Source organism: Rutilus rutilus, assembly GCF_951802725.1.
Source record: "Rutilus rutilus genome assembly, chromosome: 2".
In the NCBI taxonomy this organism is placed as follows: domain Eukaryota; kingdom Metazoa; phylum Chordata; class Actinopteri; order Cypriniformes; family Leuciscidae; genus Rutilus; species Rutilus rutilus.
Window position 1 is genome coordinate 16,225,091 of NC_140210.1, and position 27,521 is coordinate 16,252,611.

Sequence of the window (27,521 nt, forward strand, 5' to 3'; positions counted from 1 at the left end):
ATTTTTGCTGTGCCATCTCAGTCATTGAGAATCGAACCCGCAACCTTCTGTTACCAGTCTGACTCTCTAACCATCAGGCCACAACTGCCCCTAAATATCTCAAACGGTGTGGCTGTGGTGAGGCAACAAATTTATGGCGATAAAAAGGAAACAGGCAGTGTGTTATAACTTCTGTATACATTGACTGATTTTGATTAAACTTCAGCTGTGTGTTCGTTGTAGGAGGACGATCACATGGCTGTGTCTATTGTGAGAGTCATAGCAGGAAGTGTGTCACTTTCAAAATGCTTTAAAATTGGCTTTGTCAGATTTGTCATAATGTCAAGACATCAAAATTCTGTTGTCATGGCAACGCGTCAAACTTTAATATACTTTTTGAGGCTCTTGGCATGCTTGAAATTGCATGAAACTCGACACACAAAACAAAGTTCTAAGAAATGGCCGTGTAGTGCCACTTTTTGTCTAAAGTGGGGGATTAGTTTTACCTACAGTTACAAAACTCTCTACATATATTGTTCTCATTGGGCCAGACAACTTTCTAATTGACAGTCATTAGCTCCGACCAACAGGAAGTCAGCTATTTTTGTTTGAAGCTCAGAATTTTTAACTAATGCTCCAAAGGGCGTCATACGATTCACACCAAACTTTCTCTACATGATGCCAATATATTGAAGATGCTAAATTGCAAACATAGTTTAATATAATTAGTTTAATAAGGTTAATAAAATATATATTTTTTAAACTTAAGATAAATACTTATGAACTTACAACATTTTTGGCTGCAAATGATAACTAGTCATCATGATGGTTATTAATCTTAACAAATAATTATAATTAATTTTATCAGCTAGAATTCCTATATTGATGCTCTAATCAGAATCAAGGTGTTTGGCGAGAATTGTGATGATGATTATATCTAGTTGTTGCAGTTATTGCTAGAAAATTGTTGTGATGATGATGATGATGATGATGATGATGATGATTTGTCTGTTTAACAGGTAGGAGAAGCAAAGGATGAAGCTCTAACCAATCAGCTTATTGATTATCTGATGGGGGAAAGTGACGGAATGCCAAAGGTATTTAAAACAACGGATTAAACTGAAACTAAAATTGAAATTTTAATACATTAAAATGAATACATTTATTGGAACATATTTCTTTGAATTGAAATTTTCCTTCAAGAAATATAATTAATTTAAATTTATTAAGATGTTGATCATTTTATTCAGAAAGGATGCAAGAAAATTGATCAAAGGTTACAGAAGAAACTTTTACTCTGTTACAAAAATATTAAACAGCACAACTGTTTTCAACATATAACAATAATGTCAATTAAATCAATTAAAATGTCACCTGAGCACCAAATGCGTTAGAATGATTTCTGAAGGGTCATGTGACACTTCAGTACTAGAGTAATGGCTACTAAAAATTACATTTTAAAATATATTAAAATAGAAACCATTTATTTTACGTTGTAATTATCCAAATAATTATTATTTTACTTTATTTTTGATCAAATAAGAGGCTTCTTTCAAAAACATTAAAACAATCTTACTGACTCCATTTTGAACAGTAGTTTTGCAACTTGCTGGATTTGTTTCCTGTATGTTCCATTACCCCACTGGATTCATCACCACTCCTTGATCCAGGACTTGATTTTCACTGAATAGAACCCTTTTAATAATCTTTTATTAAATCATAATTAACATGAGGATTATCTAGTGTCTCCAGAGAGCTCTAACATTGACTTTCACTTTATCATTTATTGTTTCTTGTAAATGCGTCACCTCTTTTAAAATGTGTGGGCATTGAACCCTTTAAGTGCCTGTCTTTAGAACAAGCATCTATTGATTTTTCAATTATGTTCTGTAAATATTTTGTAACTCATTGTCTGGTGCCTGTTGTCCTAATACTCTTCATCTCTCACTCATCATCTCTCTCTCTCTCTTGCATATCATTGCATGTGTGTAGTCTCTTGCCGTGAGTAGCTCATTGCATCTGCTGATACTTCCCCTTGTGGTGACCCGGCCAGCAGAAGGCACTCTGTGTGCATATGTGAAAGTGTTTTTGTGTTTCAGTTCAGTTCCTCTCCTTAATCATTTCATATTCTGACTGTGTGTGTTTGTGTTGTAGTTCTTTAAACTACATGTTTGAAAATGGTTTGATTCAGCCCAAATCATTTTGTATAGAACTTGGGTGGTCTACTTTTATGTTTTGTTTAATGTACTGGTATTTAGCATCAGCGGTGCTATCAGAAATATTGTATCAACTAGATAATATTTGTTGGTTCTGCTCTTTCCTAGGATGCAAAATATCTGTTCCGGTTGTACATGGCTCTCAAACAGTACAGAGAAGCAGCGAGAACAGCTATTATAATTGCTAGAGAGGAGCAATCTGCAGGTCAGATTTCAGTGCTTTTTGGTCAGTTATCTTGGTAGTATAGGTTTATATTATAATGTTATTTTATGCAACAGATTGTCATTCAGTGTTGTTGCCTTCAGCGCAAATATTTGGTAGCATGTTGCATCTTTACCTATCAACTTATTAACTCCAACCAAGCTCTAAAACAATCCAGACACTTTGTGCAAATAAGAAGACGCAATACATTCTTAGGGAATTCCCACCATGTGTTTTTTGTGAAGCACACTTATTTGTGTGTGTGTTGTAGGAAACTACAGGAATGCCCATGATGTTTTGTTCAGCATGTACGCTGAGCTTCAGACACAGCACATTAAGATCCCAGCAGAGATGGCCACAAACCTGATGATCCTGCACAGCTACATACTAGTGAAGGTGGGAAACACGTTTACACAAAGACATGTCTTGACTGTGGATGAGAACATTCTCATGTACATTATTTGAAGCAAAATAGTGAAAAATACAATGTCACTGTTACAACATGCATTCTTTACATTTTATGTAGTGGGCACAAAAAGTAAAAATAAAACGAATGTTATTGCAGTATATTGAAAAATAGCAAACCAGTGCGTTCAGTATGATTCATACTTTTTTTTCAGAAATTGACACACAAAAGTGACAGTAAATATTTTCACATTGTTACAAAACAGTCAAGGTTGCAACTTTCTATTCATCAAAGGATCCTAAAAAAAGTGTTATATTTTCCACAAAACAATTAAGCAGCACAACTGTTTTCAACGTTTCTTGAGCACCAAATCCGCATATTCGAATGATTTCTGAATGGTCATGTGACATTGAAGACTGGAGTAATGACTGCTGACAATTCAGCTTTGCCCTCACAGCAATAAATTACATTTTAAAATATATTAAAATACAAAACAGTTATTTTAAATTGTAATAAAAGTTGACAATATTTCAGTTTTTTTTTTTTTTCTGTATTTTTATCAAATAAATTCAGCCTTGGAGCGACATAAGAGGCTTTAACGTGTAAAAAATCTTACCGACCCCAAATTTTTAAACGGGAGTATATAGTATAATTTATTATAGTTATATTTATAATATTTTTGATTTATAACTAAATTCAGTGCGTTCAGTCTGTAAGTGTGTAGATTTCTTTACAAAGGGACATCGCCAACTACTGGCCTGGGATGCATAATACAGCGTTTTTAATCGTTTGAATGGGGATGGATTTGACAACGTTGTTTCCGTTTTTAGTACATCGTTGTCATGTAAACGTACCCTAAAAATCACCTAGATACCAGTTGGTTGTGCATCACATGATTTGATGTTTTGTATCTAATATTTTCAATTTATACATTTTAAATGTGGTTTAATTTACCAAGAGTGTTTAAATACTTTTTGTGGCCCCAGTATTTTTCATGTTTATTTAATGAAGAAAACTGAATTAACAAACATGTAATAGTTGAGGAAGGCCTAGAAATCTGTCTATGTCGGACGTTCATATTCAACGTGTTCATGTGCTCATGAGGTATTCAGTGTTCTTTAAAGTTTTAGATGTTTGTTTTTCATTCATTTTTCAGATCCATGTTAAAAGGGGAGATCATTTAAAGGGGGCACGAATGCTTATCCGTGTGTCCAACAACATCAGCAAATTCCCATCCCGTGAGCCTCTCTTGTACACCCACACACACACACACACACACACTTCAGCACTGTTATGGCTGTCATATCCACCAGATCTTTTCTTATATAGAGAGGAGATGACAACCTCTACGTCTGTATCACTGGTTTAACTGTCAATAATGGGTCACTTGCGCTTGTGAGCTAATTATATAATGACCCTGACCTCATTGAAACGCTTTAAGAGTTTTACTACAGTGCTGAGTAATGAGCTGTTTCCACACAATAGCAGTTGTGGTCTCCCTGAGCATTGCTCCTTTTTGAGCTAATGTTGTAGGCTCTGGATCAACCTGTAATGTAACATAAAGCTGTGTGTGTCTGTCTGTGTGTGTCTGTGTGTGTGTGTGTCTGTGTGGCCTACAGACATTGTTCCCATCCTCACATCAGCGGTTATTGAATGTCATCGTGCTGGATTAAGGAACTCTGCCTTCAGTTTTGCCTCTATGCTGATGAGACCAGAGTATCGTAACAAGATTGATCTCAAATACAAGAAGAAGATAGAGGCCATGGTCCGGTAAGACGCACAAGAGACATTTGCTATTAATGAATTGCACCCATTAAAGAGGTAGTTCACCCAGAAAGGAAAATTACTTACTCGCCCTCACGTCGTTCCAAACCAGTAAGATTTTTGTTCATCTTCGGAACACAAATGAAGATATTTTTGATGGAATCTGAGAGCTTTCTGTTCTTTCTGTACTGTGGATGGTTAGCAAATAACCATACAAAATGTGACCCTGGATCACCAAACCAGTCATAAGTCGCACGGGTATATTTGTGGCAATAGCCAACAATACATTGAATGGGTCAAAATTATCGATTTTTCTTTTATGCCAAAAATCATGAGGATATTAAGTAAAGATCATGTTCCATGAAGATATTTTGTAAATTTCCTACCGTAAATATATCAAACATTTATTTTTGTGAGTGAATGCAGCACAATCGTGAACATAAATGCACAACTTTAAAGGCGATTTTCTCAATGTTTCGATTTTTTTGCACCCTCAGATTCTAGATTTTCAAATAGTTGTATCTCAAATATTGTCCTATAATCCTAACAAATCATACATCAATGGACAGCTTATTTATTCAGCTTTCAGAAGATGTATAAATCTCAATTTCACAAATACAGTGTACAAAAGTGGCACAACTGTTTATTGAATTTATTGAATACTCTTTACCTGTATGGTAATACAGAAACTTTTTTTTTTTTAATTGAATCATTCTGTCCATCTATGAACTAGTTAATCTGTCTTTTACAAGTAGAAAAGAAGTTTGCATTTTCTAAAATTGTTTGATTAGTGTTTGTTTTTTTGTTTTCAATCTGTTGTATGTGAGGGTTCAATTTATTTATTTTTTAACCTCTAAACTACTGTAATGTATGAAATATCCTGCTGTTGCAGTGACCCAATCATTGACCCTTTTTCTGTCTTCCATCAGTCGTCCAGATACTTCTGAGGTGGAGGAGGAGAGCTCACCCTGTCCCTACTGCAGCTTCAGCCTGCCTGACTGTGAGCTGCTCTGTCCCGGATGCAAAAACAGTCTGCCCTACTGTATCGCCACAGTGAGTACTGCGTCACTGCACTGACAGCTCTTGCAACCTACAGCTTCAGTTCCACAGTGCAGGCGTCACAGCCTCTTCCTCTGCCTGACAAACAGACCCTATTTTAACTCCCTCTTTAGGTGCAATATTTCATTCATGACTCATCTGTGACCGTAATGAGAGGAATGACAATAAACTTGACTTGACCTTTAAGTGTGTAAATGCAGACACGCACAGTTCCACAGTATGTCTGATAGATACGCGTGTCATCATTTTCAGGGTCGTCACTTGGTCAAGGAAGATTGGAGTGTCTGCCCACACTGTGATTTTCCTGCTCTCTACTCGCAATTCACCCAGTAAGTCTCATCCATCCATGGTTCATCTATCCATCCATCCATCCATCTATCTAGTCACCTATCCATCCATTGATTTTCTGTATTTGTATGCGTTTTGTTTCAGACTCTTAGAGACAGAGTCAGTTTGCCCCATGTGCTCTGAGACTTTAAATGTCAGTGATGTGAAAAAGGTTTCAGACTGCTCTAAATATCTGCAGCAGGACCAACTGGAGCGCTGAGATCGAGAGAGCAAGAAAGGAGAGGTGAAAGGGTAATAAGAGAAAAACATATCTTGCTGTTTTTACTCATACAATCGGGGCTAAATGTCTGAAACTAATGAAAATGCTTCTTTTTTGCGTTTATCTAGTTTAATAAATGTAAAAATATATATATATTATATAAAAAGTGCTTAATTGAAATTAATTTATTTTTTACATGGAATTTATTGTTAACATTTACACACACAAATCAAATTCAGTCATCATTTACTTACGTCATGTAATTCCGAACCTGTATGACTTTGTTTCTTTTGTGGTGTTCCACAGAAGAAAGAAAGCCTTTTTCATTTTTGGGTGAACTATCCCTTTAAGTATTTCTTGTTTGTTTTATATCATTTTAACAGTTCTTTCATTTAGTTTTCTAGGTTTGTATTTATTTCCACTGTATATAACTACACAGCACACTTTCCAAAAGATATAGATATATGTCAAAGACTACATCTTCTAGCACTTATTTTTGCCTAATCAAATAACATTTTGATGAAAATGTGTGTCCTTGATATTTAATTATGTATTAACATTATATTTATATTTATCATTCCCTTTATTTTTACAAAATAGACAGATATGGAATATTAGTGTTTTAATTATTATTATTATTTTTCGGGATTCTTTTTGTAAACACAGTTAAAATGGATGATTTTTCAAGCATCTAAAGTGCCCCTTATGTTTTTTGTTTTCAGATACAGAGAATTGATGTTCTCAAGTTTGCTGACAGTCACACCTCTGATGATGTATGATGGTCAGTCTTTACAGAATCAATATTGTGGGATCACTATTGTAACCTTTCAAGCCAGTCATGATTGCATTTTCCTGATATTGTTGAAAATACAAAAATGTTTATTGGTAATAAACATTATATTATTTATATACCAATAATATTTATTTACCAATATTGTAGCAATTTGCAATCATGGTATATTTATCTTAAAATACAGAGAAAATATGTATATCTGTATAGTGACTCTAACATGTACTTCTACAGTGTTTTAAAGGTAAAGTGCATACTTTCATCTGCCATTGGCTGTACAAACAGGTAGTCCCGTCCCAAACTCATGCCATTGGCTAAGTTGCTGTTGCTATGTTGGGCCTTTTTTAAACACTCAAAGCAATGTTGAAAGTACCACGAAGCCTCTGCATTTGTACTTTTTGGGGAAATCAGCCTATGAATGTTATCTCTGCATATTAAACTTGTATAGGAGAAAATTGCACATAAGCTTTAATCTGAGTGTTTTGTACTGCTGTTTTGTAGCCTGACCACAAGAGTTCAGCACTGCAGTGTGAGCTAATAAAAGGAGAAAGACAGTTAATCTAACCACCCAAGTGCTGACATTTATTATGAGCTGGACTTTCCATTCACCTTACATGTGGCCTTAAATTTATTAGTGCACATAGATTTAAAGTCAACAACTCTCTCTTTTAAAGTTGAGCTTCACCTCACTGTTTTAGGCATTTAGGCCAGTAGTTCTGCATTTTGTATAAGCTTTAGCTTTACTGTACTAAAAAATTGTAATTCTAATTATTAGAGCATGTGAAGCCTGATTTATTTGCATTTTGTGGTATGTCTGTGCTCTGAGGCTGAACTACAGTATATGCTTTAAAGAGATTGAAGTATGTTCTTTAAAGGGATAGTTCACCCAAAATTCTGTCATCATTTACTCACCCTGATGCCATTCAAAAACCTGTATGACTTTGTTTCTTTTGTGTAACTCAAAAGAAGATATTTTGACAAATGTTGGTTAGCCTAGTTTTGGTGACCTTTGAGGGTGAGTAAATGATGACAGAATTTTCATTTTTGGGTGAACTATCCCTTTAACATGTATTTTTGGAACATCTTAGGTGTCCCTGTGTTGTGTGACAGATTTTTATGAAGATATTTTTGAGCATTTCAATTAGAAGTAAAAAATTAGGTCAGTGCTCTTATCATACAAAGTACTGTCCATAATGTGGATTAAAAATATGTACCCTTGCTCTGTCTTTGGTATTCAGTCAGTGAACTCCATTATTTGCTTATAGTGGTCAAAAAATAGTTTGAGCTCAGGATGAATTGTGTTCTTGTCAGCCCCGGACAGATGGTGTGGGTGTGTGTTATATGTATATGTGTAGAAGGCATGAAAGCATGTCCCATATTTAGCATAGCATCTGTCTTGTTTTGTAGTATCAGAGCGGTTATGTAGTATGTCCTTTAATGATCACTTTATTAAGAATAATAGTCACTCACTCTAATTGTATTACACAATATTCACCTGATTCACCTGTGAAACTACCACATCTGACAAGCTTGTGTGTGTGTGTGATAGAGGATTAAGAGCTGATGTTTTACAGCATCTGAAATGCTGAGGTAAGTTTGTAATTTGTAAAGACCATCATGAAGCTGTCCAGTGTGTGTGTGTGTGTGTGTGTGTGTGTGTGTGTGTGTGTGTGCGAGCACAGCGAGAGAGTCTGTGTGTGTCTCCTCTGCAGCATGCTGGCGTTGTGCCACACTGTGAGCAGAATGGCTTCACAAATTCAGAAACACAGTTGTAGTGTTTTATTTCCCAGTTGCACTTTATTTCTTTGTACTGATATCTCACACACCTATGCACGCAAGTTTTATATGCTGTTACTTCATGTATGTGTATATACATAGCCTACATACAGAGAGAAAGAAAGAAAGATATAAATATAAAAGATATAACTTTATAGGGTATACTGAGCAAATAATATATGAGCTATATGATATAATTTATACATATATTAATGATATATTTATGTATACATATATAAGATATATTGAGCAAATACAAGTCATCCTATTCTCATATTGTATATGTGTATCTTGCTCATTCTCTCTCTCTTTATTATTCTCACGTGGGATCATTTATCTTTCCTGCCACTTCCTCTCTCTCTCTCTCTCACACACACACACACACACACACACACAGAGAGCCCATCCCATGCCCTCGTTTAGCTCTGTGGGCTCAGTGTAAATCTGTTAAGAGAGAGGGGCCGTGATTTAATGTGACACAAAGGACAAGTCGAGGTGAGGCGGAGCTGCTCACAAAACCACCAACATCTCGTGAAGTCTTTCTTGCTCAGTATCAGAGTGTGCTGCTTTCACCGTTATTTCGTTGAATGTGCGTGTACGTTTAACAGCTTAAATGATACCACTCTTGCTTTTACATAACACGTACCTTATATCTTCAAATTCACTTAATGGTATTGTAGCTCAGTAGGTTTCGTAACTTAAATCCAGGAGGAGAAAGTGACGCCGGTGCGGGACAGCGCCTGCTTCATCACGCGAGAGCACAGCAGAACTCACTGCAGCGGCGGGACAGGTGCATGCACGCGCAATCCATAACACACACCGAAACTGAGCCTGGAGTGTGGATATACATACAATGACAGACGTGTGTTTGCTGGAACCGTGTTTGAGCGGGGGGCACTAATATAATCTGTGTTTTCTTCCTGAGGTGAGGCTACGTGGCTTTATACTGTCATTATGTTCTCACTGACACGCGCTTTTTTCGCTTCAACATGATTTCGCAAGTTCTCAGAGAGACTTATTACGGGTGTCTTTATATTGTAGGATAAGTCTGCACTGAGGGGGTCTTAAGAGTGTTTAACGATGTAATGAGTGTTTTCTGGTGTTCCCACTGCGGATCTCTAGTGCTGGATTCAGTCCCGGGTGTTTTTCACTTCGCCACTGGAGCGAGAGCTTTTATTAGCTTTAATTAATCTGTACATTATTCTCAAGGTCTGATCAAAGCGCGAGGATCAAGCTGTTCCAGGGGTTTTGTAAGATATTGTAGTGTTCATTTTAAGCTATGACATTTCTCTATCACGATACGCAACTAAACCAAACATTTTTATATAGGCCTAATTATAAACATCTATAGTTCAAAACAATTTTTTACATGGGGATCATTTTTGTGAATTCTGTTCTCCAAACTAAAATTCAGATATCATATTTTTGCCACTGTAGCTTTTACATGTACATGTACATTACATTCAGACTTGTCAATTAATGAAAATGGATTTTAACCAAAATGTTGAACTAACGTGTTCTCTCAGGACAAGGGTAGGCTATTTCATAAATATGTCAGGGAATGTTGACACATTTATCATTTTTGCTCATCGTTTCAAGTGTTCATGTAGCCTACAATATGCTTTGGACATTCCATTTGCAGTTTTGCATTTTTATAAATTGTTTTACTGTATTTATTTATTTATTCAATTTGTTTAGCTGAAAGGCCTACTGGTCAACATAATGTTTCATTGTGACAACCTAGTCCTAGACCATAAAAACTAAGACAACATGGCCCCAGCTGAACGTGTGTTCGGTGAACTGTTTCTGTTTCTGGACATCAAAATGTTGAATAGCTAGACAGCTAGCCTTGGCCAGGCCTCCCATATAAAAATAAGTGACTGTGTTTATATATTATATGGGAGAAGTATAATAGAATAGAATCTGTGAAAATTCTAAATTTGAATTGGCCCTCACTTTATTTTCAAACCTGTTCTATTCAAATATAATGTTACAATTTCATCTTTAAAAACAATGCACTGATCTTTCATACATCATATAGGCCTAATGCATGGAATTATTATTATTATTTGGTTAAATCATGGTTAATATATGATATACTATATATATATATTATAAAATATTATATTGCATACTTGGCCTCTATATACTTAATATACTTGGCCTATACAAGCTCAATCAACTTTTAAAAATTTTAACTTTCTCTTCTCATCTCTTCTCTGATGATGTGTTTACTGGCGCGAGGGCGGCACAAGCTGTCACTCACAAACCACTACGATCCAATCAATTCCTGACGGACAAAATCAAGTCCCGCCCTTCTTTTTTTTTTGTCGCTTGTTTGAGAAGCTGTTTCACTTGGATGTACAACATAATATGGAAAAAGGACTATCCAACTTCCATGGCGACTTTATGTTACTGGGTTGGCACTAAAGATTTTTTGAAAGAGAAATTTCATATATTTAGAATTTGCGTTGTTATCTATTCAGCAGTAACTTGTTCAAGTGAAATGATTAAAGAATTTCTTTATTCCTGATCTGGCCTGATTTTTTGCGGCATTGATGTAGTAAATGGCATATTTAAATTAACCCCACAGTTACATTCAAGCGTTTTGCCATTGTATTTTTGCTGACTAATGGGTCTGTGTGTTGCAGGTGTGCAGTCATGGTTCTTAAGGGGCTGATCGTGCTGATGCTGTTGCTTCAGTTCTCTGCAGAAAGCACAGCAGAAGGAGTCAAACCCAAGAAGGCGAAAAAAGGCAAACAGGTCGTCTGCCCCTCGTAAGTCTCCCAGGCAGTAACACACACTCTCATGCATACATATGTGTGCTGATCCCATAATCATCTAAGGTTGCCTTGTTTGCAAGGATGTCAGTCATGAAGAATTACAGTGCTGTTAAGCAGAGTGAAAGACTGGCAATACATTTCGGAGCCTGCCAGGCTGAATGTTTCTGTTAGTACTGGTCCAGGACCAGCTGTGTCCTTATCAACACTCTCTATTACATACTAACAGATCTAGCTAAATTGGCCTCAGGCCATAGGCAGGGCCAGTGGTCCATTTCTGTATGACTAAGCATGAGTAATTGTGTCTGCTTTTTACTGTATTTTCTGATAGCAGACATTATTCCAGAGGAATGATGTACTGAATAGTGAATATTTCTTAAATCTGAGAGGGCTGTGATTTTTATTTTTTTTTGCCAGGGCAGGTTACATCCTAGTATGACTGATGAGTGATGCACTGCCAGTATAATGTGAATGTGTCTGTTTTGACATTGCCAGTCAGTTATCAGCAGAGGACTTGGACAGAGTCCCAGCCAACTCGACCAGCAACATACTGAACCGCCTGCTGATGACCTATGATTCACGAATACGACCAAACTTCAAAGGTACTGAGATTTCAGAATACTACCTTGAAATACTTTCTCATAAAAATGTTTATGTCATATTATCTTTGCCATAGTGAAGGAATAACCAAAATGACTCCCAAACATCTACAGACGAAAAAATAAGACAAAAAATCTAAAAATGAAAATTATCGGTAACACATTTACAATAAGGTTCAATCAGTAAGAATGACTAATGACTAACTATAAATATGAAATAAAAATGAACTTCAGTTAATGCATTAGATATGAACTAACAATGACAATTTATTAATATACTGTAGGTTAATATTAATTTCTACATACACAAATTTTTCTAATATATAAATATGAAATATTATTACATTTAAAATGTGTTAATATATTATGAATGAACATACATTAAGTAAGGGATAATGTAGAGCGAGGCGGTTGTTATAGCGAATACAACCCCGACAGACTGATCGGGACCCCGACACGAAGCGTAAATTCTAGATGGTTGATGTCCTGGATCTACAACTCTTTCCGCTTATTACATGGCTACCCACCAAATAAATCAATAATTTGACACAAAATATTGATTTAAAAAGGAGTTTATTGATTTAAAAACTATTGTATTGCTTCCGGTAAAGAAAATAGTCCGTTCCGTCTCTACGGTTAGAATCCTGCGTCCATAGCAACGCTCTGTTTTTCATGGCAACGGTGTGTTATACTTCGCAGCGGTCTGTTATCAAGAAATAACAGATCACATTCTACATTGGAATTCAACCAAGCCATGTAATAACAATAAGTAGTAAGTATATTTATGAATTAACCTAGCTGATAAATTCTGGATTTTAATGGATTAACTAATGTTAATGAATTGAAATTGATTGTAAAGTCAAGTCACCTTTATTTATATAGCACTTTATACAATACAGATTGTTTCAAAGCAGCTTTACAGTGATAAACAGCAAAATAATGATTCAGTGATGCAAACAGAATTGAATTATTTTCCAATTCATTTTTTTTTCAATTTTTTTTATTTTAAATATCCTGTTTTACTCTGAAATTCTTTTAGGTTCAGATCAGTGGTCTTTGATTTGATAGTAGTATTTTAGTGAAGCTTTTTTTTTTTGTGTGTGTCATACCCTGATTACCAAACGTCTCAGACCTCTAGTATGTTCATAAAACAACTATAAAATTCAGTACTTGCATTTTTCGAAAAGTCACAAATAACATAATGGATGACCTCATTGGAATGATAATTTAATCACAGTGTCAGAAAATGGCAAGAGTGTGTATTGTACAGAGTAATTGGAAATTCTCCTCCATCGTGCTGCTGAGCATCTCTAGACCCTGTGGGATTAGAATGTGTCGTTCTGAACCCAGTAGGATAAGAATATGTCAGAACGAAACTGTTAGATCAATGGGCTTCTGCTACGGTTCCAAGTTCTTACATCCAACGAAGCACAGAATATTCTCACATTTGAGAGTATTTGTTTTGCACTTTGGGGAATCTGAGAATAGCACACAGCTTTTATCCTACACACATGGTTGATGTCCATGATTATATTCCTATGAAAGAGTTGCTATCGTGTGTTTGCAGGTATCCCAGTGGAGGATAAAGTGAACATCTTCATCAACAGCTTTGGGTCGATTCAAGAGACAACAATGGTTAGTATGTGCGTGTAATTTACTTGTTGGCTACTTTATATTCTAATCCATATTATTCATTTAGGCACACAATCTTGTTAAATGTTGTTCATTTGATTGATTTACAAAATATATTTGCCTCTATTGAAACTACATTGTACATTGTTTCATCTCCAGGATTACCGTATAAATATATTCCTGCGCCAGCGCTGGAATGACCCACGGCTGCGTTTGCCAGCTGATTTTAAGTCGGATGCATTGACCGTTGATCCAAAAATGTTCCAGTGCCTGTGGAAGCCAGATCTGTTTTTCGCCAATGAAAAAAATGCAAATTTCCACGACGTCACACAGGATAACATACTCCTGTTCATCTTCCGCAATGGAGATGTCCTCATAAGCATGAGGTAGGTCAAGGCCATAGTTACTGTTTTAATAATACAGTGGCAATATGATAATAAAAACAGCAATGGTCAATATAGGGATACTCCGATCGATCGGCCGCAGATCTGTATCTGCCATATCTGAATTTACCAAATGGATAACCACATTCTATGACTCAAATTTGGCCGATCTCACGAACCGATCGGAATTTGATGACGTAAAACCGCAAAAAGTTGCCGTTGACACGCATGTAAACAGTATACAGATGAGGCTTTTGCGCCACGTTATGCTTTGTATCTTCATGAAGCTTTAGTAAACTATAGTAAGTCACACATCTTTATTTAGAGCAGGTTTTCTCGATTCAAATGAGCCCAGACACAACATAACGATGTGCAGATCTTGAGAAAATCGTCACGGAGTGACATGATATGCTGCTTGGTTAAAGCTATAGGACATCCGGGATTGCATCGCGATCATTTTCCAACTTCATTTGAAAGTTCAACCAATGAAAACTGGATCTCGAGTATGGTGAGGTAGGGACAATGTGTCAAGACCAAGCGGACACTGTTTTACAACTGGAGAACGCTTGGATTGGATCGATCGCTCTGATTGACAGGTCTTGATTACCGTGCGGCATAGAAAAGGAGCGCACAGCTAAAAACAGCACTGGAAGATCATCAAAAACTAAACCAAACTTGATTTTATAATTTCTAATAGTCATCATGTCAAGCATGAATAATAACAGAATAAGTCAATAATTTGCACCATTTTTTCTCAGGTTTCTCAGCAGTGTTGTAACATAAGAACTGCCAAACATGATCAAAATCTATTTTCCTTTCTATTTTAAATGTTTCCTTTTAAATGAGACCATGTACTTTATGATATCATCAGAATAACCAATTACCAACCATGTAATATAGGTCATTAGACCGTTCACACTGGCCAAGCAACAGTGTTTATTTATATAGTATTTTTATAGAACGTGTAATCACAGGTGTGCATTTATCACCACAGATTTATACCAGTCGGAACTATCTGATTTATTATAAAAATTAGGAGATGAACATAACATTGATCTTCAGCACTATTCTATTATTCATCACAATTCTATTTTTAATCAAATAAATACACCAATCCTTGGTGAGCATAAGAGACTTAAAATAAACATAAAAAAATCGTATCGACCCCAAACTTTTGAATGGCAGTGTATTTTTTGTAGGTTTTATTAAATTGAAAAGTAAACCGGGCTTCCCATGCAGTTTTAAAGCAGTCACCATCCTTGGAACTTTTTTTTATCACATGGTATCATTCAAATCTAATAATCATATGGTATATATTCAAATCTAATAATGTAATCTCTTTATGGTGTTTCAGAAAGTTTAGAGTTTCATGTCAAACAACATCAGTGAGCCAATGTTTAATGCATTATTTACCAAATGGTTTGTAGCAGTTGGCCTACATTAGAATTAGGTCTAAACTATATTTGTAGTAGTTGTAAATATGTTGCATATAGGATGATATAAAGATAAATATGAAGAAAAACTGTTTAATACTGCTTATATAATGGAACATAATGTTAAATCTGGCCCTGGAGTTTACTCATTTCACATATACTGTATGAAATGCTTATTGCACCTCTAGCAATGTGTTCTTTTCACATTTCCTTTGCTGAAAGATCTGTTGAAATCTGATCTGTTTCTTCTCACATTCACAATTATCTTTTGAAAGTTTTCCAGCATATATTTTTCTTGCTGTTTTTTAGGTTCCATCGTGCTATTTATTCTGCTCTGATCTTTAACTGTAGCGTATTTAGATAGCAGAATGTTAGAAGCCATGGCTATTTGCTCAAGCTGAAAGAGTCTTTGTGGCAGATGAGAGAATATGCTACATCTTTGCTTTGCCGTGTGTGTGTGTGTGTGTGTGTGTGAGTGAGACAGAGAGACAGAGAGAGAGAGAGCCTTGGGGTGAGAATCCCACCCCACAGCTTCCTTTACACACACACTCTCACTCTCTCTCTCTCTCTCTCTCTCTCTCTCTCTCGCTCTCTCTCTCATCTGCTACTGCTGCTCCACATGTACCCAAGACTAATGAACCTTGCAGTGTGTGTGTGTGTGCGTGTGTGTGTGTGTGTGTGTGTGTGTATCCTCTCTTCATACTCTCTCGCACACATACCGTCTGTTCTAAACTCTGGACAAACTGGCTATGTATTTACGTAAATTCCCTTTTTTTTTTTCAGGTTGTCTGTCACTCTGTCTTGCCCTCTGGATCTACAACTCTTTCCTATGGACACCCAGCTCTGCAAGATGCAGTTAGAGAGCTGTAAGTGAATTAAACACACACACTGGTGCTCCTGCGTTACATTTTATTTTTATTTAAGAAATGGAAAGAAAGTTGAGGATAAGGTAAAACAGCCATCTTAATGTGGTGTGTGTGTTTTTTTTTTTTTTTTTTTGTGCATACGTAGTTGGCTACACCACAAAGGACCTGGTGTTTATGTGGCAGTCTGGAGACCCTGTTCAGATGGATGAGATTGCTTTGCCACAGTTTGATGTAAAGCAAGAAGACATCAAGTATGGAAATTGCACAAAGTTCTACTCAGGAACAGGTATGGATTGACATAAAGATATATTCATATTTGCATACATATAAAAGGAGGGCAACAGAGAAAGAGGACATAGTGTTTAGAAAGGCAACAACTCAACAGCACACACACACACAAGTGAGAAATTGCTGAGCTCATTCCTCTTTTACACTCCTAATTCAGACTCAAATGAATCAATACCTCTGAGATCGGTAGCTTGTATGAACGACCTCAGCATCAGAGCCAGAGTCTTACTATAGCATTAAACTCTTGGATTGATCACACTTCTTTTTTAATGAATGTTGTTGTTATGAAGTGTTTTTTTAAATGATAAATCTTGCATGCACCTTCTATTCTATCTATCTATCTATCTATCTATCTATCTATCTATCTATCTATCTATCTATCTATCTATCTATATATATATATATATATATATATATAATACTTTCTGTAAAGATGCTTTGAAGTAATGTGTATTGTCAAAAGCGCTATACAGAAATACATTGAACTTGATGTTCAACCATAGCCCATTGTGCAAAATACTGTATCTGGCACTTTCCACAAAGAGGGTCTGAAACTTTTTATATTTCCAAACAGCGAATAGGGGTGCTTAAAAAATTGAATCTTTCGAAAATTAAAAAAAAATTATTCATTACAAGTGGTAATGGATGCCAAACACAAAATCCAAGATGTTTCCAGTGCTTGAAATGTTAGTATTGCATATTGCACACTGTTTCACATACTATATCTAGTATATACTGTACTGTGCAGTATATAGCAAACGGTATGCAGGTATTTGATTCTGAACATAGCTAATCATTTGCTTTATTCACAAATCATATATATAGCTCTCTTAGTTTCTGCTGCACTCTGTGCCTGAGGCAGACTGGCAGAGATGTTAGTGATAATGATACTGTTAATGTTGCTATAGATTGTGCACAGCATGTTTGCCATGTAATGTGTGTAGTTATATCTTTGTGTGACAGTCTTGTATGAATACCATGCTTTAGCAGTTCAGGGATTCCCAGCATTTTTTATTTAATGTTTGTACCCCCAACTCCTATCAGTAATCTATCAATACCAAAGCTGAAATGCGTTCCTTTTATCTCATTATACTGGATTTGAAATCAAAGGTACTTAGTGTTTTAAGTATTTTTCACAGCCCTAATATACAGGTGAAACTCGAAAAATGTGAATGTTGTGCAAAAGTTTTGATATTTCATCCCTTTATTTGTTATAATTTTGATGATTATGGCTTACAGCTTATGAAAACCCCAAATTCTAAATCTCAGAAAATTAGAATATTACATGAAATAAAAAAAAAAGGATTTTACATACAGAAATGTCAGCCCTCTGAAAAGTATAATCGTGCATATGTACTCAGTACTTGGTTTGGGCCCCTTTTGCATGAATTACTGCCTCATTGCGGCGTTGCATGGATTCTATCAGCCTGTGGCACTGCTGAGGTGTTATGGAAGACCAGGATGCTTCAATAGCGGCCTTCAGCTCTTCTGCATTGTTCTGTCTCATGTCTCTCATCTTTCTCTTGGCAATGCCCCATAGATTCTCTATGGGGTTCAGGTCAGGCGAGTTTGCTGGCCAATCAAGCACAGTAATCCCATGGTCATTGAACCAGGTTTTCGTTCTTTTGGCAGTGTGGGCAGATACCAAGTCGTGCTGGAAAATGAAGTCAGCATCTCCATAAAGCTTGTCTGCTGAAGGAAGCATAAAATGTCCTGGTAGACGGCTGTGTTGACTCTGGACTTAATAAAGCACAGTGGACCAACACCAGCCGATGACATGGCTCCCCAAACCAACACAGACTGTGGAAACTTCACACTGGACTTCAAGCATCTTGGATTGTGTGCCTCTCCATTCTTCCTCCAGACTCTGGGACCTTGGTTTCCAAATGAGAATGAAAATTTGCTCTCATCAGAAAAGAGGACTTTGGTCCACCGTGCTTTATTAAGTCCAGAGTCAACACAGCCGTCTACTTCCTTCAGCAGACAAGCTTTATGGAGATGCTGACTTCATTTTCCAGCACGACTTGGTATCTGCCCACACTGCCAAAAGAACGAAAACCTGGTTCAATGACCATGGGATTACTGTGCTTGATTGGCCAGCAAACTCGCCTGACCTGAACCCCATAGAGAATCTATGGGGCATTGCCAAGAGAAAGATGAGAGACATGAGACAGAACAATGCAGAAGAGCTGAAGGCCGCTATTGAAGCATCCTGGTCTTCCATAACACCTCAGCAGTGCCACAGGCTGATAGAATCCATGCCATGCCACAATGAGGCAGTAATTCATGCAAAAGGGGCCCAAACCAAGTACTGAGTACATATGCATGAATCAAAATGTCATATACATTTATTTTATTTATTTGTAATGTTAAGTAGCCTTTAAAAGGGGGAATAGTGTATAGTCAGTTGGTCATTATTGCAAAATAAATCCTTTCAGGGTGATTTAAAAAAAAAAAACTTAATTTGGAATAATAACCTACTAACTGTACATAATCCCTTATTTACACCCCCCCCCCCCCCCCCCTAATAAACACACATACTCACATTTGTACCTTTAACATAAAGTATAGCTTTAGAAGTATTGGAGTGTATTTCTCCCGTGGAAATCCATTACATAATACACTATTCACTTCTTATATAAGAAAACAGCATGAGTGTAACTCGCTAAGAACACACACAGTTGACAGCAATACCTTCACACTTATACTGTATATACATTATCAAACACAGTTACAGCACAAACAAGTCAACAAAAAGAACATCTGTCTGGTCTTAATGATCTCTTTAACTATTTTACAGTAATACAGTCACACTAAGCTCAAAGCTTGTGCTACTTGTCAGTTTCATATTTTGATATTTTCACTGTGACAAAGGTATTGCCACATGATGTACATGTCAGAGGTTCATCCCTGCGTTTCTAAATGCACTGTTCTGTTCTTCGTTTGTATGACTGATGATACTGCTTTAAACTGAACACTAAAAGCTTCTAAAAGTAATCAGGAGTATCTGTGTTATGTATTACATATAGGTAATGAATGTTATAAGTAATGCTAATAAATAAGAGAAATCTGTCACAAATTATCCTACAACTTTATCTACATTCTGATCCTGTTGTAAACATAATCCATAATCCATTCCATTGCTAAAGTTTTTTCCACTGTGAATATTTTTTTTAGGTGACTATAAATGTTAAAAGAAAACGGTTAAGTTACTGTTGTAACCTCTATTCCCTGATGGAGGGAACGAGGCATGGGGTCGATGTGATGATACTAGGGGTCGCATTTGGGATACACTCATACACTTCTGATATATCAGAAAAGGCCCATGAAAATTGGCGAGTGGAATTTGCATGCCATTCTCCCGTCATACGGGTATAAAAAAGTGGCGTGCATCCACTCATTCAGGTTGTGCTGAGCAGCTGAGACAGGCCATTTCAGCGAGCAGTTCAGAGTTGTGACAGGAGGGACATCACGTCTCATTCCCTCCATCAGGGAATGGAGGTTACAACAGTAACTGTCATTCATTTCGATGTGGTGTCGATGTGATGACCCTAGGGGTCCCTATACTAAAAGCCACAACTACAGAACTGAGTCTCGAGAACTGGCGGTGGAGATGTTGGCAGGCTTTCATGTGCCAGAATGACAAGTGCAGCTATGCTGTCTTGCAACCTTCCAGCACCCAGAGTAAATTACCTCAGGTCTCCCTATCAAGGGGACCTCCTTACCTCTTGGTAGAGGTCACTCCAGCCGTAGGCCCTCTTCTGCTTTTCAAAAAATATATATATAATTTTTGTTGTTGTTTTTTTACGGCTGAGTACACATGGTTGTTTACATTGGGGAAGTGTTCTCTTTTCTGCTGAGAAATTAACACTGTGGAAACCACATCCTACCTGAAGGAGGAGGTTAGAATGTGAAAGTACATCCTAAGGACTCACCTGATGGGGAGTACTCCAGGGGAAGACCAAAGGTTTGCCGATAGGGAAACTGAACAGTGGAAGAATACATCATTTTGGGTCACCAGTAGTGAACCACTACATACAGAGCACTAGCCAGATTACAAGGGTTCACCTAAAAGGGGCATACCACAAGTAATGTGCCTGGTAGGGAATTCCTTTGCCGAAATTGTCACAGATGAGTACTAGGGGGTATAGGTGTCCTAGGTTCACCTAACCTGCGGAATATCTCTTGGATGAAAAGGCGCACTTTTCCACCTTGTGGAGGGGGAGGCCGCTCATGCAAGCACTACAATCGACCAGTTGTCCAAGCTTTACCTGTTAGTACCCAAAACCCAGGATGAAACTGGTTCTACATGGAGATTACAAAACCTTGTAAAGATATTGGGTGTAGCCAAGTCCGCAGCTCTACAGATGTCTGTCAATGACGTACCGTTCGCCAGGACTGAAGAGGCTGCAGTGCCTCTGGTAGAGTGAGCTCTGAGCTCTAAGGGACAAGGTACACCTTGGGGTTGGTAAGCCAGATGAATGGAATCCACTATCCAGTGGGGAATTCTTTGTTTGGAGATAGCCTTCCCCTTCTGCTGACCTCCGAAGCGGACAAAGAGCTGATCAGATCTTCTGAAGCTCTGTGTGCGTTCAAAGTATATGCGTGAAGTACACACTGGGCACAGCAAGGACAGGGCTGGGTCTCCCTCGTCATGAGAAAGCGCTTGCAGGTTCACCGCTTGGTCCCTGAAGGGAGTAGTGGGAACTTTGGGCACGTAGCCTGGCCGGGGTCTCAGGACAACAGGAGACTATGCCAGGCCAAACTCTTGGAATGAATTTCTGATAGAGAAGAGAGGGCTTGCAGATCCCAGGTATGCAAATTGCCCACTTCCCTGAGAGGGGCAAGGGTAGCCTCTGCGACATTCGTGAAGACACAAGGAGATGGGGACAACCCAAAAGGGAGGAGCCTTTACTGGTATGCCTGACCCTTGAAAGCAAACCGTAGGAACGGTCTGTGCTGAGGGAGGATCGAGACATGAAAGTACGCGTCCTTCAGGTCTAACGCCACAAACTAATCTTGATGCCAGACACGTCCACATGTGTTTCGGCATGAGCATCTTGAACGGGAGCCTGTGCAGGGCCCGAGTCGGTACTTGCAGGTTTAAGATTTGTCGCAACCCACCGTCTTTCTTGGGTATGATGAAGTAAGGCCTGTAAACTCTTTCATCTCAGCTGGAGGGACAGGCTCTATCAGGTCCTTCTTTAAAAGGACTGCGATCTCTGCCCGCAGGAGTAGTGCACAATGCTGTACCTGGTGGACTGAATTACATAGCCAAGTCGATATGTTGATAAGCCAACATGACGGTTAGGACAGCGCTAACCACACATTTAGACTCTGCACAAGAAGCACCAATGGAAAAACATCCGGGATACCCAGGGTGGGAGGCTCGCGGCAAGGTGGAGCAGGTTCTGCCACATCAGTAGGCCCAGCATCCCGAAGAAACCGTGGCGTATGGTGTAGTAGCACACCTACCTTGCTCCGGGGGCCCACATTACAGGGGTTGGTGACAGCGGAGGAAGACAGGCTTTCTCGGCTCGTCACACTTACCTGTCTCTTTGTGCAGGCCCGTGGCAGCAGAACACGGGAATGCAAGTTGGTTCTGATGCAGATACTCGACGTATGGCCGTCACAAAGTCGATGGCCATAAACGTCTGATATCAGGGGATGACCCAGGGAGAGAGAGGTCTCTCTGGAAAGAGTCGCCTGGCATCGGGCAAAGAAAAATCTATATTGAAAAAGTCTCCTCACGTCCCTCCAGCACTGCCCTTCGCTGACAGTGAAAAAAAAATCTCCTCTCGTCCCATATTGAGCCACTCAAAATTACCGCAAGGGAAATTCCTTCACCGCAACATCCCTAGTAGAGATACACTAAATGGGCAAAAGTATTGGGACACACCTCTTAATGTTTGATTTCAGGTGTTTTAATCAGACCCATTGCCACTGGTGTATTAAATCAAGCACCCAGCCATGCAGTCTGCATTTACAATAATTTGTGAAAAAATGGGTTGTTCTGAAGAGCTCAGTGAATTCAAGCATGGTACTGTGGATGCAACCGTTGCAATAAATCAGTTTTCATCTCTGCTATCACAGTCAACTGTAAGTGGTATTATGGGAAAGTGGAAGCATTTAGGAACAGCAGTGAACAGAGTGGGGTGACTGAGTGCTGAAGCACATGGTGGGTAAAAGTCACAAACACTCTACTGATTCCATAGCTGAAGTGTTCAAAACATCCACTGGCGTTAATATCAGTACAAAAACTGTGCGGCAGGAGCTTCATGGAATAGATTTCCATGGCAGAGCAGCTGCATGCAAGCCTCACATCACCAAGTACAATGCCAAGCATCAGATGGAGTTGTGTAAAGCACGCCACCACTGGACTCTGGAAAAGCGGAAATGTATTCTGTGGAGTGACGAATCACACTTCTCTGTTTGGCAGACTAATGGGCGAATCTGAGTTTGGCAGATACCAGGAGAAGGTTACATACCTGACTGCATTGTACCAACTGTAAAGTTTGATGGAGGATGGATAATGGTATGGGGCTGTTTTTCAGGGGTTGGGCGAGGCCCCTTACTTCTAGTGAGGGGAAATCTTGATGCTTCAGCATACCAAGACATTTTGGACAATGCTATGCTTTCAACTTGCACAAAGCAAGGTCCATTAAAGGAGACCTATCATGCTTCTTTTCACAAGATGTAAAATAAGTCTCTGATGTCCCCAGAGTGTGTATGTGAAGTTTTAGCTCAAAATACCCAACAAATAATTTTTTACAGTATTTTTAAATTGTCACCTTTTGGGGCTGAGAAAAACGCACCGTTTTAGTGTGTGCCCTTTAAATGCAAATGAGCTGCTGCTGCACGGCACAGGGGGCGGAGCCTCACGAACTCGCGCTCAGTCTCAGAACAATCTCATCTCACGGAACGATGATAATATCAAAACAGAAACTCTCAGTAACCGTGTTCATTCTGACCCGGAGTCGGACAATAATGCCTTCAGAGTCAGAGAATATATGCTGTATGGAGATGGAACAGGTATAGTTTAGTTTAATTACGGTTATAACGTATTTGTCATCTGCTTGTATCCACTATTAATACAAGCCTGCTGTAGCAGACCCCGTCCCCAAAAATATACTGATGAGTTTAATCACACAAGTACAAGTACATCACACAAAAGATGAAGCGTCAGTTTTACTCCAGAAAATCACCGTAAGAGCTGAGTAAACACAGTATAAGAAGGCGCAAGTACATAAACGCATTTCGGTAGAGTTGAGGGAGCATTTTCTTTGAAAACAAAATCAATCCACCTCTTCTGAGCCTTAGTGGCTGACTCAGATTTCGGGAGTAAATAGAGAGAGAGCTATGTGGATTAATACATCCAGCCACACAACACCTACAACGCTTGGGAGACATTCTCGTCAGTGCAGCAATGGCGGATGTGTACAACTCACTGTGAACTCAATCAGGGCAGTTCTATGTTAAAACGGCAGTGTCTGTCAACACTCATGGGCGGGGCCTGTGGCTGTTGTGATGTCACACCAGCCCCATGGCTGAAAACAGGTCATTGGGAGACACTGCTTATGATTTATGGGGATTTAAAAAAAAAGGAGTGAGTGGATTTTTATCACTATAGGGTGGTTGTGTACACACACTGCCAACACACATTTATGTCCAAACACCATGCAAAAGTAAATTTTGCATAACAGGTCCCCTTTAAGACATGGTTGGATGAGTTTGGTGTGGATGAACTTGACTGGCCTGCAGAGAGCCCTGACCTCAGCCCCATCAAATACCTCTGGGATGAACTGGAACGGAGATTGCAAGCCAGGCCTTCTCGTCCCACATCAGTGCCTGAGCTCACAAATGCTATACTGAGAAATGTGTAAAGGAGTCAAAACAGCGGCGGGAAACCCTCCGTCACATACACAAACAATCTGCTGCGAGGAGACGCAGTTCTGATGCCTGTACTGAACTGTGATGGGCAAACTCGCGACTATGACGAGAAAAAAAACTATATATGCGTGAGCATTCTGTCCTTCTTAGGGTCTCATTTTCCTGTTTTTGGTTTGTTTACATGTATTTGGTTTGTGTTGCGTTCCTATATCATTCAAAAAGCACAAGAGTTCGTTTGGAAGCGGACCGAGACCCATCTTTTCAGTGGTCTTGGTCCGCTTGTTTGGTGCACACCAGGGTTTGGATGGCAGCATTCACACTTATTCAAATGAACCTCTCTAACAGAACAATGGCACCTGGGTTCGTTATAATCGAACCAAACATGCCAAGTGTGAGCCTTAGTCTCTTTATTTGATACATTAAGTATCCCTACGCCTTTTGAAGAAAAGTGTTAGGACTAAGAAACTGATGGTTTGCTCAAGGTTGTTGATCTGCTGAATTTCAAACAATGCTATAACTTATTGCTTTCCTGTATTCTGCTTCAGGTCTCTTTCCATTGTTTAACTGTATGCATGTATGCATGTATGTGTGTGTTAAATTAGTCTACTGTATGTGTTTAGTCTAGTTAATAAAGTCTTGTTCATGTCACATGTAAAGTTGTTTGTGTTTCAAACTCATATACTGGAGTCCCTAATCATGCAGATTTTGGCTGCATGCTCTGAGTAGTACTGTACAGTAAGAAAGTTATTTCCCTTGCTCCAGAAATTTATTTTTTTAGAATTAATAAATAATTAATACTAAGAGTTCGTTGGACAAACAGGTTAGTTGATTGTGGTATTAAATCTGCTACATCAAGTTAATTCTATTAACTGATCCAAATATTTTAAAAAGCAAAAACTTTCAAAGCAAAAACGCAAGACACGGCCATTGGAATGAGGGAAAAACGCAAGGTCTCGAGACACGTTTTTTAGAAGTTGAACTTATTTTAACTTGAACGCCACGTTTTTAGAACGCTGTGTCATGCGCGAGACGCAGCAAAGACGCGAGCGCAATGGTTGAACATGTCTGTCTAGCATTTTTACATAGAAAAGCAATGTAAATAAAGTAGCACAGAGGAATGGAAAAACGATTCAGTGTGAACGGCCCCTGATGCCAATGAATGCTTTAATCAAGATCTCTATATTTAGTTTTTCACCGATATCTGTGTGAACATGCATAAGTGTCAAATGAGTTCTGAGACACGCTGGTCCTCAACCAGTGTAGTCACGTCACTCACTCCATGCGAAATTGGCTTTTGAAATAGCCTAAATTAATTTCTCAAAGTCAAAAAAACATATTCGACAACATATATAAACAAAATAGTCTTTAGAGTAATTTTATGAATAAAGATGGAAAATTAAAAGGTGTGTCATCTTAAATTCCAGCAATGTGGTGAAACAGCTGAAGCAGCACCCTTAGCACCTCTAGTTCACGCGGTCATGTAAATATGCCCAGTGATCATTAAAGTTGCTGTATATTATTCATCCTCATTGTTTATCATCATATACTTACAATAACACAGTTACACCACAAACAAGACAATAAAAACATTTGTCTGGTCTTAATAATCTCTTTAACTATTTTACAGGAATACGGTCACTCTTAGCTCAAAGCTTGTGCTACTTCAGAAAAATCATATTTTTCATAGTTTCATATTTTTATATTTTCACAGTGATGATAATATCACCACATGATGTACAAGTCAGCGATTCAGCCCTGTGTTTCTAAATGCACTGTTCTGTTCTTCATTTGACTGATGATCCGTATGACTGATGATACCGCTTTAAATTGAACACTAGAGATTGTGCTTCTAAGAGTAATCAGGAGTGTCTGTGTTATCTATTACATATAGGTAATGAATGTCTTCAGTAATGCTAATAAATCAGAGAAATCTGTCAAATATTATTCTACAACTTTGTCTGCACTCTGATCCGGTTGTAAACATAATTCATTTGAACTCACTGCACCGTTGCTAAAGTTTCTTCCACTGTGAATATTTTTTGAGGTGACTATAAAGGTTAAAAGAAAAAAACACGACAACATTGGGAAGAGCTTTTGACAACATTCTGGACAGTGTATCCATGTGGTGGTCAATTCATGTTCCAACTTCATTGTGTTGAGAAGTGCACCTGGCAGTTTCAGTAATGCACCTGGCAAAACCCCTTATTTTTTTCCTATTGAATTGTGGCCCGCACAGAGCCCTGACCTCGACCCCATCAGCACCTTTGGGATGAAGTGGAACAAAGATTGCAAGCCAGGCCTTCTCATCCAACATCAGTGCCTCACCTCACAAATGCTATACTGGATGAATGGGCTAAAATTCTCACAGAAACACTCCAAAATCTAGCAGAAAGCCTTCTCAGAAGAGTGGAAGCTGTTATAGCTGTAAAGGGGGACCAACTCCATATTAATGTCTATGTGTTTAGAATACGATGTCATTACAATCCCTGTTTTTGTAATGCTCAGATGTCCCAATACTTTTGTCCATATGCCCAATGATCACTAAAGTTGCTGTATATTATTCATCATCATTATTTATCATCATATACTTATAATAACTTATAATAATAATAATATAAATTAAAGACATAAGACAAAAGAACACAAATATGTATGGCTATACAGTATGCACAGTATTTTCATGTGAAAATAATTGAATGTAAGGCATTTCTGGGGAAAATCTTGGCCTTAATGAGTTAATTTCTGCTCCATTTAATGTGGGGAATTAAAGCTTGCGCTCCTCTGATTAATTCAGTGTGATATATATTTATTTTTATTTTTTTATTTAATGGTTTTTTGACAGATGTTCAGTGTTCAACAGAGATTTCACAGTGATCCCAGGAGACAGATGAACTCCTATAGGGAATCTGCA

At 38.1% G+C, this 27,521-nt stretch overlaps 2 protein-coding genes across 9 annotated transcripts in view; both read left to right on the top strand.

The window, feature by feature from the left end:
* Positions 1 to 8,171, top strand: part of wdr19 (WD repeat domain 19) — a 29,313-nt gene extending 21,142 nt beyond the window's left edge. For 2 of the 3 annotated variants that reach the window (XM_084401579.1, XM_084401577.1), the window contains 9 exons: positions 999 to 1,076; positions 2,304 to 2,400; positions 2,669 to 2,793; positions 3,960 to 4,041; positions 4,423 to 4,573; positions 5,497 to 5,620; positions 5,879 to 5,955; positions 6,059 to 6,205; positions 6,896 to 8,171. In XM_084401579.1, coding sequence (XP_084257705.1) covers positions 999 to 1,076; positions 2,304 to 2,400; positions 2,669 to 2,793; positions 3,960 to 4,041; positions 4,423 to 4,573; positions 5,497 to 5,620; positions 5,879 to 5,955; positions 6,059 to 6,173 — 849 coding nt within the window. In that variant the 3' untranslated portion in view covers positions 6,174 to 6,205; positions 6,896 to 8,171. The remainder of the gene's footprint in view (positions 1 to 998; positions 1,077 to 2,303; positions 2,401 to 2,668; positions 2,794 to 3,959; positions 4,042 to 4,422; positions 4,574 to 5,496; positions 5,621 to 5,878; positions 5,956 to 6,058; positions 6,206 to 6,895) is intronic. The other variant, XM_084401578.1, reaches the window with a different exon arrangement.
* A 995-nt stretch (positions 8,172 to 9,166) lies between these two features.
* The window catches only part of glrba (glycine receptor, beta a), a 28,329-nt gene continuing 9,974 nt past the window's right edge, over positions 9,167 to 27,521 (top strand). For 3 of the 6 annotated variants that reach the window (XR_014626501.1, XR_014626502.1, XM_084402303.1), the window contains exons 1-7: positions 9,218 to 9,664; positions 11,391 to 11,516; positions 12,015 to 12,121; positions 13,686 to 13,753; positions 13,910 to 14,136; positions 16,350 to 16,432; positions 16,578 to 16,718. Coding sequence is in view for 4 of the 6 variants with exons in the window: in XM_084402303.1 (XP_084258429.1) it covers positions 11,401 to 11,516; positions 12,015 to 12,121; positions 13,686 to 13,753; positions 13,910 to 14,136; positions 16,350 to 16,432; positions 16,578 to 16,718 (742 nt within the window). In the remaining 2 variants the exon portion in view is untranslated. Of the gene's footprint in view, positions 9,665 to 11,390; positions 11,517 to 12,014; positions 12,122 to 13,685; positions 13,754 to 13,909; positions 14,137 to 16,349; positions 16,433 to 16,577; positions 16,719 to 27,521 lie in introns of all 6 variants that reach the window. The other 3 variants (XM_084402306.1, XM_084402304.1, XM_084402305.1) reach the window with 3 other exon arrangements.